Source organism: Electrona antarctica, assembly GCF_951216825.1.
Source record: "Electrona antarctica genome assembly, chromosome: 1".
Taxonomy (NCBI): Eukaryota; Metazoa; Chordata; class Actinopteri; order Myctophiformes; family Myctophidae; genus Electrona; species Electrona antarctica.
In genome coordinates, this window is record NC_136806.1 from 12,294,701 (window position 1) to 12,313,143 (window position 18,443).

The following is an 18,443-nucleotide window of genomic DNA, read 5'->3' on the forward strand; positions in this document are numbered from 1 at the left end:
TTGTTTGAATGAGTTCTTCCTCATTTGAGTTTTAACCACGTCTTGTGAAACCACTTACACGTTAAAATGCGAACCCTTGACACCGACAATAAAACCAGAAACACCTCGTCATGTCAAATCAGTTTCTAATTGTTTAGTGGGGGTGCAGACGTTTATTCGACATACCGAAAGTCTGACATGCGTTACAAATCACCCGCGGCCGACCGGTTACAAATCACCCGCGGCGTCCGCGTGCGGTTAGGGTTCGGTTAGTGTTGGGGTTCGGTGTCGGACTAATGATGGTCGGACTCTTTGGTATATCTGAACTAATGCCGGCAACCGTTTTAGTGAAGGAATTAAGCCAAGATAAATAAACAACTCCGCTCATCACAGTTCAATGAGTTCATAAACATCGTCATCTATCCACACGTCATCTAACCATTCCATCCACACATCGAACTGAGACATTGCCTTGGCTTAGCCTTGACTTGTGTTTCTTGGGAGAGAGACTGCTTCTACGTGTACTAGCCAGGGATCGTTGAACGTTAGTGTAAAGTACAGTATGATCGAGTCCTTTATCAGGGTTTCATTGGGTTATTAATAATAAATAAGCCTCAACCACTTAAGCCCTCAAGCCACTTGACCGCAGTCCCTCAAGGCTCTATACGTCCACTCCTTTATCTTTTGGATAATAGCCCATGATCTACAGCTCACAGTGCATCTCGTTGTGAGGTTGTACATCTGCTATTTAAGTCCAGTGTTCTCCCCAAAATAGGGACCCAAGCACGGGTTCATGTGGATTAAAACGGGTGAAATCATTTTTGGCCAACTCTAAAGGTCCCTGCACACTGAACGTGTTTTTTTCATACATTAGAAAGTCTGAAATACAAAATTCTATCCTAGACAGAAGATTTTTCACCACTTTACTCTTCCATATGAGTTAGTTTGTGCATTTTTCCACAAGCACTAATTGGTTATGTTCAATGACAACATCCTGGAGAGGTGGATATGGCGTTGACAAGGCCAGGCAATGTCTAGACAGGCTGGGTGTAATGGAGGGTAAGCCACATTTACCCACCTCATTATTTCAGAAATATCATGCACCTCTGCCAGAGCTGTTACACATGGTGTACAATGGTTGGTAATCCAATCTCATTCTATCATTCCATCTTTGGGAGGTTGGGGGTAATTCATTGTGGTCTTCTTGGCGAAGGACAGATTGTGCACATAGATGGAGTATTCTACACCCACAAGTGGCGAGAAATTGTGACCGCCACCTGAGTCGTGTTAGTCGGGGGAAAAAACAAGCGCTCCCTCATGTGGTGGCGAAACAGATGGTGGAAAAACAGTGACATTTGTCGATATATGAAACTTCCTTGAACAGAAGATCATCATCATCATGATCTCGCATGGCATCGCTTTATCATGAACAAAAGAGCACTTGGCAGTCAGTAGTAATAATCGTCACAAACTCGATGAAACGATAAATGATTCGAGCAGAACAGGACTCAAGTGATGCGTATGGAGATAATTCGGAGAAGACAGCCAAATTTAAGACGGGAAATACATGTATTATATATGCATATTATATCACATCTCATATGCTTGTCAAATACTGTGTTCTGTGTTGATCCATCTATCTTCAGTAGACCTTTAAATTAATATAAATTGTTATGCATTTACCAGCAGTTAAAGAAAAAAACAATATATATATATATATATATATATATATATATATATATAAGCGAGAGATACTGATTTACATAATTATTCATGCAGTATCTGTGCAGCCACCCACATCATGACTGATAGCCTTTAAAGTCTTACATTTAAAGGGCTGATTCCTGCAGATAACCCTGTTTATTGTCACGTGCACACAATGCAACAGTGCATGCAGTGTGCCGTTCTTGCACTCTTAAAGATGTTCTAAACGGTGTGAATAAATGTACAAATGTGTGTGTGTGTGTAATTTAATGAGTGTATAGAATTAGTGTAATTTAATGAGTGTATAGAATGAGTGCAGGTAGATTAAATGGCTTCAGTACGGGTGGTAAAGTGCACAATGCGGTATCATAGAAGACCACAGGCTGTGTGTCTGTGGTGGATCATTGAGGTTCTGATTGCATCTCTCTCTCTGTCTCTCTCTCTCTGTCTCTCTCTCTCTCTCTCTCTGTCTGTCTGTCTGTCTGTCTGTCTGTCTCTCTCTCTCTCTCTCTGTCATAGTTACAGCAGGCTGAGTGAGCTTGTGGAGCACGTTTTCCCGCTGCTAAGTAAAGAACAGAACGAGGCCTTCATCATGCCAGAGTATAGCTCTTTCTGTTACTGGAGACAACCCATACCTGACTTCAACCCTGATGAACTGCTCTGATACAATCCAGGCACACATCCACGCACACACACGCACACACACGCACACACACACACACACACACACACACACACACACACACACACACACACACACACACACACACACACACGGAGAACCTACACATACTTTATAAACGGAATGTGACACTTGCAGCCCTGCTGTTAGACTTCAGCTGGAGGAGTGACAGGGATGCGATCAGGGACACGAATAAGGAAGGAAAACTGTCGTCACTCGTTGGGAACACGAGTGTCCAGGAAACCCACTGAAATACTGAAAAGAGAAGGAGGGGGAAAAAAGCCACATCCCAGAGAGAGGGTGGAAAGACATGGGCTCTCCTACAGTACAGCTGTCCCAGACCCACGCCAGCACTGTCAACTTCGAGTACTTTAAAAAGAAAAACGCACCAAACCCCAGGCCGAGAAACATGAAGATGTCTCATCTTGGGGCCACTCTCTAAGTTATTAATTTGGAAATGTGTTATTTTTCTATGAGTATAAATTAGGCTTTAAGCCTGATTCGTGCTTGGGTGACAAAGAAAACAACTTTTTGTTTTCAACTGAAAGGACACTTTTGTCAGTTGAAGATGAGTCATTTTGTCACAGAAGCATAAATCGGGCTTTAAGACGAGTTCCCATGCTGCCGACATATCACCCTGAACAATGTCATGCTAAGCTAACTGCTGAGGAAGTGAAGGACACTGTATTTGATTATTGGAATGTGGGCAGGAAACTAACATCAGCTTCTAGCCAAATGCAGGTTTTTGTTTCGTTTTGTATTTTGTTCTGGCTGTAACTACTTTGCCAGCTGGTTTGGAAGGAAAGCTTATATAAGAATAATGAATATAATTTTATTTCATTTTCCACAAAACAAGAATGCCAGGGTTAACGAGGATAAAGCGGCTACTGATTTTAGGGATTTGGCGACCATCGTTGCCTGTAGATTTGAAAACAAAGCTAGTGTCTTACCTTTACTCCAACTGGCCCAGAACTCTGGGCAGGCATTTTTGTCTGTGTTGGAGTCAAGTCGGTAAGCTGCTGACGTGCACAACAATCTAGCCCTAAAATGGCCACTTGATCTGAATAGGTTTGGGGTATTTGAATATTCCAAAGCTGTTTATGGGTAATAAGTTTCAGACACAGTTAATTTTGTTTCCGAAAAGAAAAGTGGCGTCACAGTATTTTGTGCTATCCTTTACATTTATGTAGGATTTATACCGTTGAAAAAGACACTTGATGGTTGTTTTTGTTGAGAATGCAGTAATTATTTATCATAATTGATGTTATTGTTTTAAGTTATTGATTTCCATTGCACTTCTGTGTCTTTGGTTGTTTGACAAGCACTAGATGACTGGTGCAGTGTATTGATGCTTGTGTTGTTTTGGCGTGGTCGGTTGCTGGTTGACGTGGTCGGTTGCTGGTTGACATGCACCGAACAGTAACTTAGGTTCCCAGAATAGCACATCTGGACCCATTACTAAGAACCTCGTTTGGGTGTTTTATCACTTATTCCTTTTGCCGTTTCATGGTGACTTGCAGGCCCTCCGTGCAATGGAAGTTTCATAGACAAAATACATTCCTTGGAGTTGGCAAACCCAGGAAAACTGTAGCCTTGGCTTTTGTCATTGTGTGGAAAAAGGAGAGCAAATGTGCGGTAACAATGCTCAGTGTTTAAACTGAAGGGGTTCCCTCTGTGAGGTCATGCTTAGAACCCCTGCAAGATGTGTGTGTGCGCGCGCGTGTGTGTGTGTGTGCTGATCACTAACCGTGTTGCTCATGGGGTCAGACACAGGTCAGATACACTTCAAGTCCTACGTTTCTTTCCCCAGCTGCTTTGGCCCACGCCTAATCCATTCTCAGCTGTGCCCCAGTGATGTAGAATAATTCACTCACCGCCACCACCACACACCTACACCCGCACACACGACCACACACACACTAAAAGGTCTCTCTGGAGACGGTAGACCTCGGACTACATGCGATTATACCACACTGAAATGTAGTTTCAGTACCTCCTGGGATGGTTGTCGACCTAACACAATCGGCAAATATGTCATTCTGAAATATAAAGTTGTGTAAAAAAAAAAAAGAAAAGAGAAAAAGATAAGACGACAGGACCATTGAGTCCATAGACCAGCCCATTGGCAAAGATGGAGGGGAAATGTAGGCATTTACCCTCACCTGTTTGCAACTGCCGTGCCATTGTTCACATTTGTATTTTATTTCTTCAGTTACATGGCTCGTGTGAATGGGCTCGGAAGTAATGCTTGATTTATTTTTGGTTGTGTGCCATGTCGCACACCGAAAAATGGCATTCTAATGAACTCTCAGTGTGTCGCGCTGTGAGCATGTAGATCTGCCATCGTTTTTTTGTGAGCGATACCCATGTGCAGCTAAATATTCATCAGGCATGAGCCGGTTGAGTGTAGACAAATTGTATTGTATGTATGAATGAATGAATGTATGACTGTGTGATACAAAACCAGTGGTGTATTGGCCTGGCTAGAGGAAGAGATGGAGGCCTGGCTAGAGGGAGAGATGGAGGCCTGGCTAGAGGAAGAGATGGAGGCCTGGCTAGAGGAAGAGATGGAGGCCTGGCTAGAGGAAGAGATGGAGGCCTGGCTAGAGGAAGAGATGGAGGCCTGGCTATAGAGGAAGAGATGGAGGCCTGGCTAGAGGAAGAGATGGAGGCCTGGCTAGAGGGAGAGATGGAGGCCTGGCTAGAGGAAGAGATGGAGGCCTGGCTAGAGGAAGAGATGGAGGCCTGGCTAGAGGAAGAGATGGAGGCCTGGCTAGAGGAAGAGATGGAGGCCTGGCTATAGAGGAAGAGATGGAGGCCTGGCTAGAGGAAGAGATGGAGGCCTGGCTAGAGGGAGAGATGGAGGCCTGGCTAGAGGAAGAGATGGAGGCCTGGCTAGAGGAAGAGATGGAGGCCTGGCTAGAGGAAGAGATGGAGGCCTGGCTAGAGGAAGAGATGGAGGCCTGGCTAGAGGAAGAGATGGAGGCCTGGCTAGAGGAAGAGATGGAGGCCTGGCTAGAGGAAGAGATGGAGGCCTGGCTATAGAGGAAGAGATGGAGGCCTGGCTAGAGGAAGAGATGGAGGCCTGGCTATAGAGGAAGAGATGGAGGCCTGGCTAGAGGAAGAGATGGAGGCCTGGCTAGAGGGAGAGATGGAGGCCTGGCTAGAGGAAGAGATGGAGGCCTGGCTAGAGGAAGAGATGGAGGCCTGGCTAGAGGAAGAGATGGAGGCCTGGCTAGAGGAAGAGATGGAGGCCTGGCTAGAGGAAGCGATGGAGGGCGTTGGACTTGGATGTCTACATAAACAGGAAAGGCTTGTGCATGTGCAGGAAGCACTTTGAAGTATTCCATGCATGTCCATCAGTTTGTCTTTGGAGAGACGTCTGAGGCAGATGGCATTCTGTTAAGAGATCCTATTAGATCTGAGCCATGCCTGTAGCACAGAACGCACCAGGACTCTCTTTACTGATGGCCATACAGCAAAATGAGCATAGAGGAGACCATTTAATCAGAAATGGGAAAGCACAACAGTTTTAAGACAACAGCTACTCACTCGTTCAACCAGGTAGTCGAGTCGATAACAAATCATTATTTGGCATAATTAAATTTTCTATATGGGCATTCATTCTGTATAGCTAAGCTGTTGGTTTGTGTTAAGAAAAAAAGAAAAAACCTTTTTTGTTTGCTTTGATATTGTTTTGTTTGTGCTCTTTGAAGTTGGTGAAGTAAAATCTCTCTTTCTTATAGCATAATTAATAACAGCAATGTCATTCTTTCTATGAAAGTAATACATCTTGTGTGGAAAGTTCACACTTCATCTAATACGATTCTGGGACATGTGGTATACTGTAATAGATATTGTTTGTTCTGATAACTGCTTTTCGAAATACCATATGCTGAGCTTCACCTATATTCTGTCAATGCCTTTTTTTTGTTTTTATTGCTCATTTCTTATGCGATGTATAATCTTTTGTGAGAATATACTTGTTTCGTTCCATTCAGAAGTAAGGCTTGCTGTTTGATTGCGTCTGACCACTACCTTGTGCATATGCTGTATTGATTTGTATGGAAAATGTGGTTTAAAATATGTTTACAGAACAAAATCCATTATAAGGAAAAAAATATATATACTATAGGCCAATTAAGCTAACAAAGTGTAGCTTCTGGTCATGTTTGTGTTTAATAAAGTTTCTAACTGAATGCATTTCATTCTTCCAGACCTATTCGTAAAAGTATTTCTCTCCCACTGTGATCCAAGTCATGAGATCCAAGTCATATACAAGTTCATGACCACAGGGCCCAGAAGCCCCAATCGCTTGTTTATAGAACTGTTTTGATACCGGTTCAAACGAGTCCTCTCAAGTCATTGAGAAATTGTTGAGTTCATTCTTTAGAGCGAAGAAAGAAATAATATCTCAGCTGATCATGAGTATTCATAAGACTTTTGCCCTTGTGAGGTTGACATGGAGATCACAGTATTGGGAAACACACCCTGGTTGCTTGTTTTGCAATTACAGCACAGTTGGCGTGTTTACTAGTCTCCAAGGACGGAGCTGGGGAGAGAAAGGGAACTTCTTTTTCGCCCACACCCAAACATGCTCTGAGTGAGTGACCACTGATCATGACTCTGTACAGCTTCAGAATGTGTCCCTGTCTGCCTTGGAATATTTCAAGGATCCTTTGCTAATAAGCCTTATATGCCTTAATAAATTATGATCGCCCTCTATAACAAAATAATAAATAAATACATCATAACACCATAAAAATGTATTTTAGAAACGGTTCATATTTTACTCAAGGGGTTACGCAACGGCCGTTGCAAGTTGATGTAATTTGTAGATCTGCTGTCCAGCAATAAACAATCGTACTTAACCTATAATACAACATAACAATAGAGCACCGAAGTCTGATGTCACTTTCAGTAGAGGGCGCCAATACACAGGTTCATGTATTTTTTTTAGTTGCATTGAGATCCCCATAGGGCGATTTTAGGTCCCTTCATATAAGAACTGTGTTTGAAAAATAAACCGACCACCCCGGCCTTTCTGTCAGGGGAGTGGCTGTGCGTCTTAATGATGTCCATTCATATTTGATACAGCCAGTTTCTGGAGAAAATGGAATTAATGTGGCCGCAAAAGCCTTGAAACTACATATGAAGGCAATGTCGCTGCTAATATGTCACGCCCAGCTGTCAACACATTGCGTTCCTGAGATTCCTCGTTGACATAAGCTCAGCTGGTGGTGACTCGACTCGTACTAACCACGAGACATTAAATATCAATACAATAAAAATAAACGTAATTAACATTCAGTTTCTGTTGTGCGACGGGCAGATGCAGCCACCCGCCTATACCGGAAATGTAGTCTCTGGGTTGTTTCACTCGTTTCTAACGCTTTTTTTTGTTACTCTTTGGGTATATTTGTACATTTCCACCTTCAGTCGATGCTTCATATCCATGAGTGAAAAGGCCGGGGTGATCGGTTTATTTTTCAAACACAGTTCTTATATGAGGCGATCTAAAATCCCCCTATGGAGATTACAATGCAAATAAAAAGTAGACGAACATGTGGATTGACGCCCTCTACTGACAGTGACGTCAGGACTTCGGTGCTCTATATTATAATATAATATAACAATATTTTAAATATGTTTTTATTAGCACATGCATGCATTCCATACATTCCATAGGGCTGGACCACACATGGACAAAAGATGAACTATTTCTAAAATAAAGAAAATATTTATGTTTTCATTTTTTGTTATAGCGGGCAATTATAATGTATTGAGGCATATAAGGCTTATTTGCCAGGGATCCTTTTATCATAACCCTGTTATAAAATAATTTAAGTGTCATTTACTATATAGTTGATGAGAATATGAAGTAAGGTTAGATGATACTGTGATTTGTCACCCTTTATTGCCTAGCATTATTATGTTCTGTTAATAATACTTGACATTATGCTTTTGTTATTATAGTATAAAAATTTATAAAATCTTATGAACGTTAATTTAACGTTATTTTTACACCACATATTCAATAATTGTGCAATAGGTACAGTACAAATGGAAGATTGATTATTAACAATTCAAATAGATACAGTGACAGAGTATTGCTTTTTGATCTAGGCAAATATTGCTCCTTTGGTCAAATTCCTGGAAATGGCCACGTGATCTTTAAACAGCAAATAAATGTTTCATCCAATGATCAGAGAAAACACCGTCCTCATCTGTGTGTCGTAAAACAGCTGCAATGACAGCACAACTGTCACACACACATGGACACTTGGACCCTAGGACAAATAAAGAGGATAGAGCACGGAGGTGCGGCCCGGTCTCCTGCGGGAAGTTTGCACATGTGCAGTGTAAACAGGACCTGCGATGGAGTGTTCCAGCAGAGGTGCTAGAGGTGCATGAGAGTTGCTGACCCTGAACTGAAATAATAAAAAGGATATACAAAAAATCGAATAAATAAGAATAGTACAAAGTTGATTTTGTTTTTATTTAAAAAAAATCTATTTCATAACTGTGGAATTTTTTTTGTGTATAACAGACTGAAAGATAAAGGACAAGTACATTTACTAAATGTTAATGTTTTTGTATATTTTCTTTTGTGGATTTTCCATGTTCTTTAGTACATGTGTCAAACGTTTATCTTTGTGAAATGACAAAGGAACATGGATACTGTTCATTCAAGTGCTGTGGATGATATAAAACATTTGAAAAGGGAAGGGTGACTGCTGTTTAATTCTCAACTGTTCTGGATCTCATTATTTACATCACAAGTTATGAGCTTTCTATCTAGCACCTCTGCTGGAACACTCCATCATCGCAGTTCCTGTTTACACTGAGCATGTGCAAACCTCCTGCAGGAGACCGGGCCGCACCTCCGTGCTCTATCCTCTTTATTTGTCCTAGCTTGGACCTATATCACATCAGTCAATACCATGGCTTATTCCACGTCTCCAGTCTATGTGCGTGGGAACACCCCAGTCTTTTGTTTGTGGGTGGGTGGGTGGGGGGGTGCAGCGCTATCTGTTGGCCTGCGGTGCATAGAGGAAGATGGCACTAAAAGTGGAGAGGATCTCTCTGGACTCGGCGATGGCGAGCTGGCCTCCGGTCCTGACCAGGCTGACGCGGTCTCCCTTCTTCAAGGACAGGATCAGGCTGAAGGACGTGGACCCTCCGCAGCCACAAGAACCTCCCCCGGCCGGACCCGCGGGCTGATTGGCCACGGGTCCCCCCGCGCTGCGCAGCCTCTGGACGCTGCGGTTTGACACAGACAGCACGGCCTCCACGCGGTCACCGTGCTTAGCGGTCAGCAGACCCGAGATCAGGTAACGTCCGTCCATTGGTACTGAGAATATACCTGTAGTGAGAGGAGGAATGGCATCGGTTTGAGCAAGACTGGGAAGGATTGACCCTACATTCAATCATGGTGCAAGTTTTAGGTTAGGGGTGAGAGAAACACTTCAATGTATCAATAGGTTGTATCCACATTCCTTGCACATTTCTTCTACGTACATGATGATCAAAGTAGTCAATGATTAATTACTAGATGACACTGTGGCAATCTTTAGCTCGATGGCACGAAAGCAGCGGATTCAACCGTTATCTCTCTATTGAATAGGCGAAATCATCCGTTATCAGCACCTTCGAATAGGGCCAATATAATATGGCCATACTGGCATACTCGCCCTTGGCTGAACATAGCCTGGTCAAGGTTTCCCCCTGGTGGACGTGTCATTTCCAACTATTGTCGGTGCATGGAAACTAGGGGGCGACTAATATATACTATTCTCTGCCTATCGGGACGTAACTCGGACGGCGCTGAGTCGGGTCTGGTGGCCGTGGCCTCCGTCAGGACATCAGTGATAATGACAATAGGTGATAATGACATACTGAAACAGTGAGTATGCCAGTATGGCCATATTGGCCCTATTCGAAGGTGCTGATAACGGATGATTTTGCCTATTCAATAGAGAGATAACGGTCGAATGGGGTGACGAAAGTTACTGTGAGTATGTGAACCAAAAATAAATCATGGTTCTGTGGTGAAGGCACACTCTATAGTCCGGCTGCTTGTGTGTAACTTTTATGTTCCGTCATTGGTTTGACTTAACGCCATACTGTAGCTCTGCAGGAGTCCAGACAGCTGTAAGAGGGTTGGCTTGCCTGCGTTGCGTGTCTGTAGCTAATCTCACAAACCGCTGCACCGATCCATCAGCATGACGTTTCTCGTGTGCACTGCCAGTAGGCCACAGATGTACCTCCACTACTGTCACATACAGTATATTTTTACGTAGAATATTTAACTTTAATTTTATAATTGAAGTCACTGGTCTTCTCTCTGACTGCGCTGACAACTTCAGCCCACATTTAGGGCACTATCATGCGTGTCTTAAGTACCAGGTCTTATTACTTAACTTAAGACCTATTCTGAGTGGCCAAACAGCATTGACCACGCCTCCAGGTCTTAAGTTAAGTGCCACCCTTAAGTTAGGTGCCACCCTTAGAGTCATAGGGCAGTATTATGCGTGTCTTAAGTACCAGGTCTTATTACTTAACGTAAGACCTGGAGGCGTGATCAATGCCATTTGGCTATTCTGAGTGGCCAAACAGCATTGACCACGCCTCCAGGTCTTAAGTTAAGTAATAAGACCCGGTACTTAAGACACGCATAATACTGCCCATCATGTCATAGATATGTCATTGACAACAGACAGACGTCCTGGAGGACTGCAGTCACAGGCTGGCCACGTGAAGTCTGAAGGAGCCACGCCCTGGAGGACTGCAGTCACAGGCTGGCCTCGTGAAGTCTGAAGGAGCCACGCCTTTCCCAGATGTATCTATTAACCCATTTTGGCCTGACCTCAACATTTAAAAAAAAATCTTCTAAATCCTCCAGTTTTCTGAAATAAATATTTTCACGATTTTTCAAAAATAGCAGACCTACAAGCTCGTAGCGCGCCACTCGGTGGCGCGCTATGAGCTTGTAGATCTGCTATTTTTCAATAGCTAAATTATAACATTAATGTGTTTTAATTATTATCGATCGGCCACACTGTAAATATAACCCACAGATGACTTGGCCTGTATGTTTGAGACGGGTACCTGTGTGTCCATTGTAGTGTCCGCCGTCGTTGACGAGAATCCTGTTGAAGCGGATGGTTCCAAAGTCTCCTGAAAAGGAGGGCTGCTGGGTCAGGCCAGCGGAGAACGAGAATGGATCTGCCAGGGCGCTGTTGTCCACTGATACTACAAAACACACAGAGCAGAGAATATATAAGAATAATTATAACCATAATAATGGATCTGACTGAATGTGGAGTAAAAGTACAATCTTTGCCTCTGATTTAAAGGGGAATACCACTAATTTTCAACATTTTACCATGTCATTAATATACCTTAGAGGTGTTGTGTGGAAACAATAAAAAAGTCCCCCCCATTCTGTGTTTCCTAGAAAAATCATTGACAAAAAAATCATTAACAAAAAATCATTCACCATGTTAATGATTTTTTTCAGACCTCCAGTTCTAGGAAACACAGAATAGGGGGACTTTTTTTTATTATTTCTACACGACAGCTCTAAGGTATATTAATGACAAAGTAAAATGTTGAAAATTTGTGGAATGCCCCTTTAAGTACAGTACTTAAGTAAATGCACCTAGTTTCTTTCCAACGCTGGTTCCAATGTAGTTCTTATTTTAGTCACATAGTCTCGTTAATAATTCATACGTTTCATTGTTTAAATATTCAGAGAGAATTAATTAAGATTCACCTGGAGACGCCACCGGGGCGTGGTGCAACGTCGGGTTCCAGGACACTTTAGCTGCGGCAGGAACTGTAGCACGAATGGAGAGAAACAAGTGTTACTTTTTAATTGTTAACCTTGCGAGTTGTCTCTACATGCGGTGCCACCTTTAATGATAACACCTTTTATTTTTAACCCATTTTGAGCGGGAACCACTTTTGGTGTTAGCATTATGTTACGCTTTAGCTATTGAAAAATAGCAGATCTACAAGCTCATAGCGCGCCACCGAGTGGCGCGCTACGAGCTTGTAGGTCTGCTATTTTTGAAAAGTCGAAGAACGACTGACATAGAAACATAGCTTTTTCAGAAAACTGTCAGGATGTAGAAGACATTTTTAGAATCTGATCTCAGGTCAGAATGGGTTAAAGGGTGTTTCATTCAGCCGTATTTACAACCCCCACATTCTCTGGCATGTCATGGAGGACATACTGTAACACGTTCAACATATGTGTGGGGAAAAAAGAAAAGAAAACGGTACATTATTTCACAGCACTGTAGTATATATACATATAGGCATTATAGGGTTTAACCTCAAACAAATTGCAACGGAAACTCTTTCAGCTGGCCTACTTGGAACGATGCAAGTTGGAAATGCACGCTCCACCTAGTTATTATGTCTGTGTCCCTTTTATGCCCATATAATGGAGTTCTTTGTCAGGCATAGTTGTGATGTCAGAACAGGCCGGAGGAGCCTGGTCAGGGGCCCTGTCCAGAGCCCGGTCAGAGGCCCTGTCCAGAGCCCGGGCAGAGGCCCTTTTGTGGCGGTTCTGGACAACCATGGGTCCGACCGACTCGACACCGGGCACTGCACTCCCTGTGGGGGTGTGGAACTGCCCTGTGGGGGTGTGGAACACGTGTGGCGAATTTGAACTCGGGGCCGAACGGTTCTCAAGTTACGTGGATTACAGACATACGCACGCACGCATGCATGCTAAAATAGGTGATAGTACCCTTAAGAACCTATATAAGACAAGATTCTGATTTAAGTATGGTGTCAAACTAGGGGGTTTTCATGATTCTGAATCCATTGCAAGCATTGCAGCAATCCTTGGGCTAAAAACGGCCATAGCAACTTGCCCAAATGTGATAACCATCACATTTGGGCAAGTAACTATGGCCGTTTTTAGCCCAATTTTGCCTTATATAGGTTGTTAAGGGTACCATCAGCTATTTTAGCATTTTTCACTGGGATTTCTTTAGCCTGGGTTCCAGCCTGAATCGCTGCGTTCCGCGGATCTGAAAATGTGACAATTCAGATTCACGGAACGCAGCGATTCAGGCAGAGATTCAGGCTAGGATTTCTTAGGACTTTTGATATGTTGTTACTAACATATTTATGAAACAAAAAAAAAGAGTTTCTGTTGCAATTTGTTTGAGGTTGACCGCTTTTTTCTCCATAGACTACCTAGACTACTGTGTACTGGTTCTAAATATTTGGGTCGGGGGACCCCCAGTGGTCCTTCAGGGATTCCAGGCAGTCACCTGGCTAATTTGGTAGTAAATGGACACTTCTGGGTCTGTAACTCAAGAGAGAGTTTACGAAGTGATACATTTGTACTTGTACGCACTCAGAGTTGAATTAACAGTGAGGATTCGACGGTGCATACAGGGTTCCCAGACATAGATGGCAGTGCCTTTCCAGGTCAAACCTGCAGATGGTGAACTCCTCCTGCACTATAGTTAACTTGTTCTGTAACCTCCCACTCCACCACATGATCTGCCTAACCAAATGTGACCAGATTTGACTGAGAGACTGCCATCGCGCAAATTCCAGCTTTTCACCAGAGGAGAAAAAATATTATTATTTTTTTTCAAAATGAGTTTATGGCACAGGCAGACTCTTCACATACTAGAGCATGTCTGTAGGTGTAGCTAGGTGTAATGTTAGAGACCACAGAAGTGAACCTTTCAAGCCTGTTTTCTCAACTCGCTGTTTTCTGCAAGACATTACTCTATAAGCCATATCTCCAAAACTGGTGAGTCAAACTGAACAACCAATATGTCAATTTGAAGCTATGATTCCCTGCTTTCATATGTAATGAAAAAACGAAAATTCAAAAAAATTCAATGGCAGTCCCTCAGTCAAATTTAGTCACAAATGCGTCCAATCTGTCTAACCAAACGCACCCACTCTGCAACCCTCTCCTGGTGCCACGTGTTTGTTTTTGCAGCATTACAGTTTGACAATGAACGAGAATGAAAGACCCTGTTGCAATATCGATTTAACTCGAGGAAATAAAATTGGTACCTGGGATGATCTTCGACTTGAGAGTCGCGGGCCGCACAGGATGATGCCCTGTAAAATGAGGGAAATGGATAACATGAAATGATGACAAACATAACACATTTTATTTGACATGCATTGTGCCACCTGGCAGAAGAAATTCGATAGACCTCAGCCGAGTATTGGACGAACAACAGCTGAACAATACTGTTGCCTAGTGACTGCTGCTTGCCTGAGGTAATATTGTTTTGTCTGCCCCTCCGGGCCCAGCCTACAGTCTAAACACTGGCTTCACATTCTCAGACAGCATATAAATTAAGCCAGGGGTGGTGGGGCTTGATCTCGTATAGATAATGAAGGCTTTCCAAAGAAGAGAGACTTTATGAAAAACAAAACCTTTATTCTTTGGAGTCCCTAATTTCATCGTCAAGACTTAATCAGTCTCACGTGTGGACATTACAACAGCAGCTCCTATAAGACTGCAAATGGACCCACAGCGTATTTCCTAGTGGAACTGGATTGGAATTTGGAATAACACTAACCACCCACAGATCATATCACAGAGCGTATAAAAAGTCACATTGAAGTCATTACTAGAGTCCACAATCAGTTGAAACAAATTATTCTGTCCCTGTAGTATTACAACTCTAAACAGTTGTCGTGATTCAGGACGTCGTGGGCTGGCACATTATTGCTTCTGCTGCAGCTTGACAAAACAAGCGAGAGAAAGCCATTGCACTGGCTTTTAGTTTCATTTAGAAGTGATTTTAAAGTCTCCCTACTTGTATGCCAAAAGTTGAATGGCCTAGAGAAGCACGGGAATATGTTAGAACATCTGTCACGTTATGCGATAGGAGATCTCGTTACAGTGGGTGTAATGAAAACTCCCAAAAGCATTTGTAAGACGAATGTGAGCACATTAGCATCGCATATTATACTCCTGAATTATAGATTATAAAAGTAGTACAGAAGCAGACGAGGGCAGAATGATCATTTTAAAAAATGGGTATTATTATCTTGGATATGCAGACTCTTTGCCACCTGCAGGGTCAGGGTACTTATCCCAGCTGGGTGTTATGTTAACCTCACCCTCTGCCCCCTCACTCACTCAGACATAAATAGCTGTTTGAGTCATGCCATGTGTGTGTGTGCGTGTGCGCGACTGCACATGTGTGTGTGTGTGTATGTGTGTACGCACGCACGCACCTGGAGCTCCGGCGAACCCTTGCAGAGGCACGGACGACCTGGACGAGTCCTCGGAGCCCCTCCTCACGGTCACTCTGCGCATGTACCCGGGAGGCCCCGCCTCGCCCGTCTCCAACACTGGCCTTCTGGGGGGGACCGCGGCGGGCAGGGCTGGCTGTCGCGGGCTGGTGGGGACCACACTCAGGGTGGGCTGTCGCGGGCTGATGGGCACCAGAGTCAGGGTTGGCTGTCGCGGGTCGGTGGGGATCAGAGTCAGGGTGTGCTGTCGCGGGTTGGAAGGGTGCTGACTGGGCTGCTGGGGTGAGCCGGGCTGTGGGATGTGGACGGGGCTGGAGGGCTGCCGGGCCGGCTGTTGGCGTGGCGGGCTGTAGGGCTGATGGTGAGGGATGATGAGGGGAATGTGGATCTGGGTGACTCTGGGTCTGGTCTGGGTCGAGTCCGGCGGTGCAGAACCCACTACAGGCCTCTCCGGTCTCAAGGTCATTCCTTTTTGAGAGGGAGGGAGAGAGAGAGAGGGGCCATTTAACGGTGTGGAATTAGTTTTTGCCTCGACAGATGCCACCATCCGACCTAACATAATAAACACGTACGGCACAACAGCCTGCGATTTACAACCTGCTCATAAAAATAAATCCCTTTTGTCTTTGTGTATTCACAAACCGCATATTTTCCCTCACGCTTGTTAATTCCCATTTAACGGCATGCATCTAAGATGTTGGTCCAACATTAGCCGTCCGACCTATGCCGACTCAAAGCCGTTTTTTAAAATTGTGTCATTATTATTCTTTCTTCAGGGTGTGACTTTTTGGACCACAAGGGACCTCTCCAAGTAAAGCACTGGGATGCATGCCAGGATTACCCCCTGAGGGCGCAGACATTACCTGAGCCTGTAGATATGCTGTGAGGGACAGACAGCAGAAAATAGCTTTAACAGACCCTGCATTGTGTCAGGCACCAGCCCTCCCAGCTAGGTGTTTCACCCATTGCATCACATCAGGTGATATAATGTCTAGTGTTAGCAACAGTTGCCCTGGTTGGATTGCAGTGGTTCCTAACTTTTTCAGGATCAATAAAGGGCCCACATGACAATCTTGAAATTGTCCTTGGCCCACCCAATGTCTGTGTGTTTATTTTAATGACCGATCACCGATCCATGATTGTGGTCAATCATATTTTTTTAGCTGCTATTTTCAAAAGATTTTTGAGTGGTGTGAACCACTCCTACAACTGGCTTTGTTGCAAATCTTTGCTTCTGATCCCTGGAACAACATATTTTCAGATGGGGGTCCGCGGCCAAATACAGATAATTCTGGGGGTCCTTGACATGAAAAAGGTTTTTCAGAAAACTTTTAGTCATTTTTTTAGAATGCAATACTGCAGTATAGAAATACTCTGTAACAAGTAAAGGTAAAGTACAAAAGTATTGGTATCAAAATGTACTTAAAAGTACCAAAAGTAGAAAGTACTAATGTCCCATTTCACAGGTTTTCAAATGTATAAAAAAAATAAATCACACCCGTGTGAACTGAGTGGTGTAATGTCTTATATAGACTGATCAGCTGTGGTCTGACGTAATGTCTGACGTAATGAAATCACACCTGTGTAAACTGGGTGACCATAGCAACCGTGCTCATTTTTTGAGCACAGACAGACGGACAGACAGACTAACAAAGCCAGTTGTAGGAGTGGTTTACACCACTCAAAAATAATATAATATTCAAAGATTTGCGCCACATTTTCCCTGATTTTTTAAAAATAGCAGATCTACAAGCTCGTAGCGCGGCACAGAGTGCCACGCTACAAGCTTGTAGATCTGCTATTTTTCAATAGCTAAAATATAACATAATGCTTAAAACACCAAAAGGGGTTCCCGTCCTGAATGGGTTAATTCCTGACGAAGACTCGAAGGGGTCGAAACGTTAATGTATCCTCTTCATGAAATAAAAGTTTGGAGCTCAAGGCCGCCCGGTGTGCGAACATGATCATATTAGCAATCATCATTTTTAAAGTTGAAAAGTTGCAGTTCTGAAAGTCCTATTCCATCCACACCATGGTCGTGTCTCGTTGTGGTTATACAGTGACTTCCCCCGCCCGTCAACGACAGCACTATCGACCATTAACCCGTGTAGGACTGAGGCCAGATTCTACAAAATGTCTCCTAAATCCTGACAGTTTTCTGAAAAACCTTATGTTTCTATTATCAGTGCATGGTTCTCAAACTATTTCATGTCAAGGACCCCACAAAATGTTATGTAATTGGCCGCCGACCCCCCAATCTCAAAATATGTTGTTGCTTCTGGGACCCGCCCCCAGAAGCAAAGATATGAGTTTAAAACGTTTGCTGTGAAAGAATATGATTAATATATTCAAAGAATTGCACACATTTTCACGACTTTTCAAAAATAGCAGATCTACAAGCTCATAGCGCGGCACTGGGTGCCGCGCTATGAGCTTGTAGATCTGCTATTTTTCAACAGCTAAAGTTTAACATAACTGTTAAAAGTGGGTTGAAAGTGAAAGCGACACACAGATGCATTCCCGTCCTTAACGGCTTAAGAGGCCTTCGTGTTGTAACGGGGGAGGCCACAGACCTCTCACAAACCCCAGTCGTAATCAAAAACAAATTAAAACCAGCAGTCATTTTCTACACGAATCTGAGCCATCAACTTCATTTCCTCAGCCATGTCTCCAGCATCGAGACACGGCGATGAAGGCCTATTTCCCCCGAGCCCTCGGCTTGTATTCTCACCATGGGGGGCAAGGCAACCACAGCAAATTCTGCATGGACGCACGTGCAGGCGTTGCACTGATGGAAGATGTACTCACTTTTTGTTCT

General features: G+C 43.6%; 2 protein-coding genes across 3 annotated transcripts in view; one reads left to right on the plus strand and one right to left on the minus strand.

The window, feature by feature from the left end:
* Nucleotides 1-6,564, plus strand: part of lpin2 (lipin 2) — a 47,033-nt gene extending 40,469 nt beyond the window's left edge. For both annotated transcript variants that reach the window (XM_079501279.1, XM_079501280.1), the window contains exon 20: nt 2,203-6,564. In XM_079501279.1, the coding sequence (XP_079357405.1) occupies nt 2,203-2,347 (145 nt within the window). In that variant the 3' untranslated portion in view covers nt 2,348-6,564. The remainder of the gene's footprint in view (nt 1-2,202) is intronic.
* A 1,429-nt stretch (nt 6,565-7,993) lies between these two features.
* The window catches only part of emilin2a (elastin microfibril interfacer 2a), a 32,710-nt gene continuing 22,260 nt past the window's right edge, over nt 7,994-18,443 (minus strand). The window contains exons 5-9 of the mRNA XM_079513046.1: nt 15,608-16,093; nt 14,426-14,473; nt 12,144-12,206; nt 11,477-11,620; nt 7,994-9,731 (exon numbers count right to left, since the gene is read on the minus strand). Of these exons, the coding sequence (XP_079369172.1) occupies nt 9,394-9,731; nt 11,477-11,620; nt 12,144-12,206; nt 14,426-14,473; nt 15,608-16,093 (1,079 nt within the window). The 3' untranslated portion in view covers nt 7,994-9,393. The remainder of the gene's footprint in view (nt 9,732-11,476; nt 11,621-12,143; nt 12,207-14,425; nt 14,474-15,607; nt 16,094-18,443) is intronic.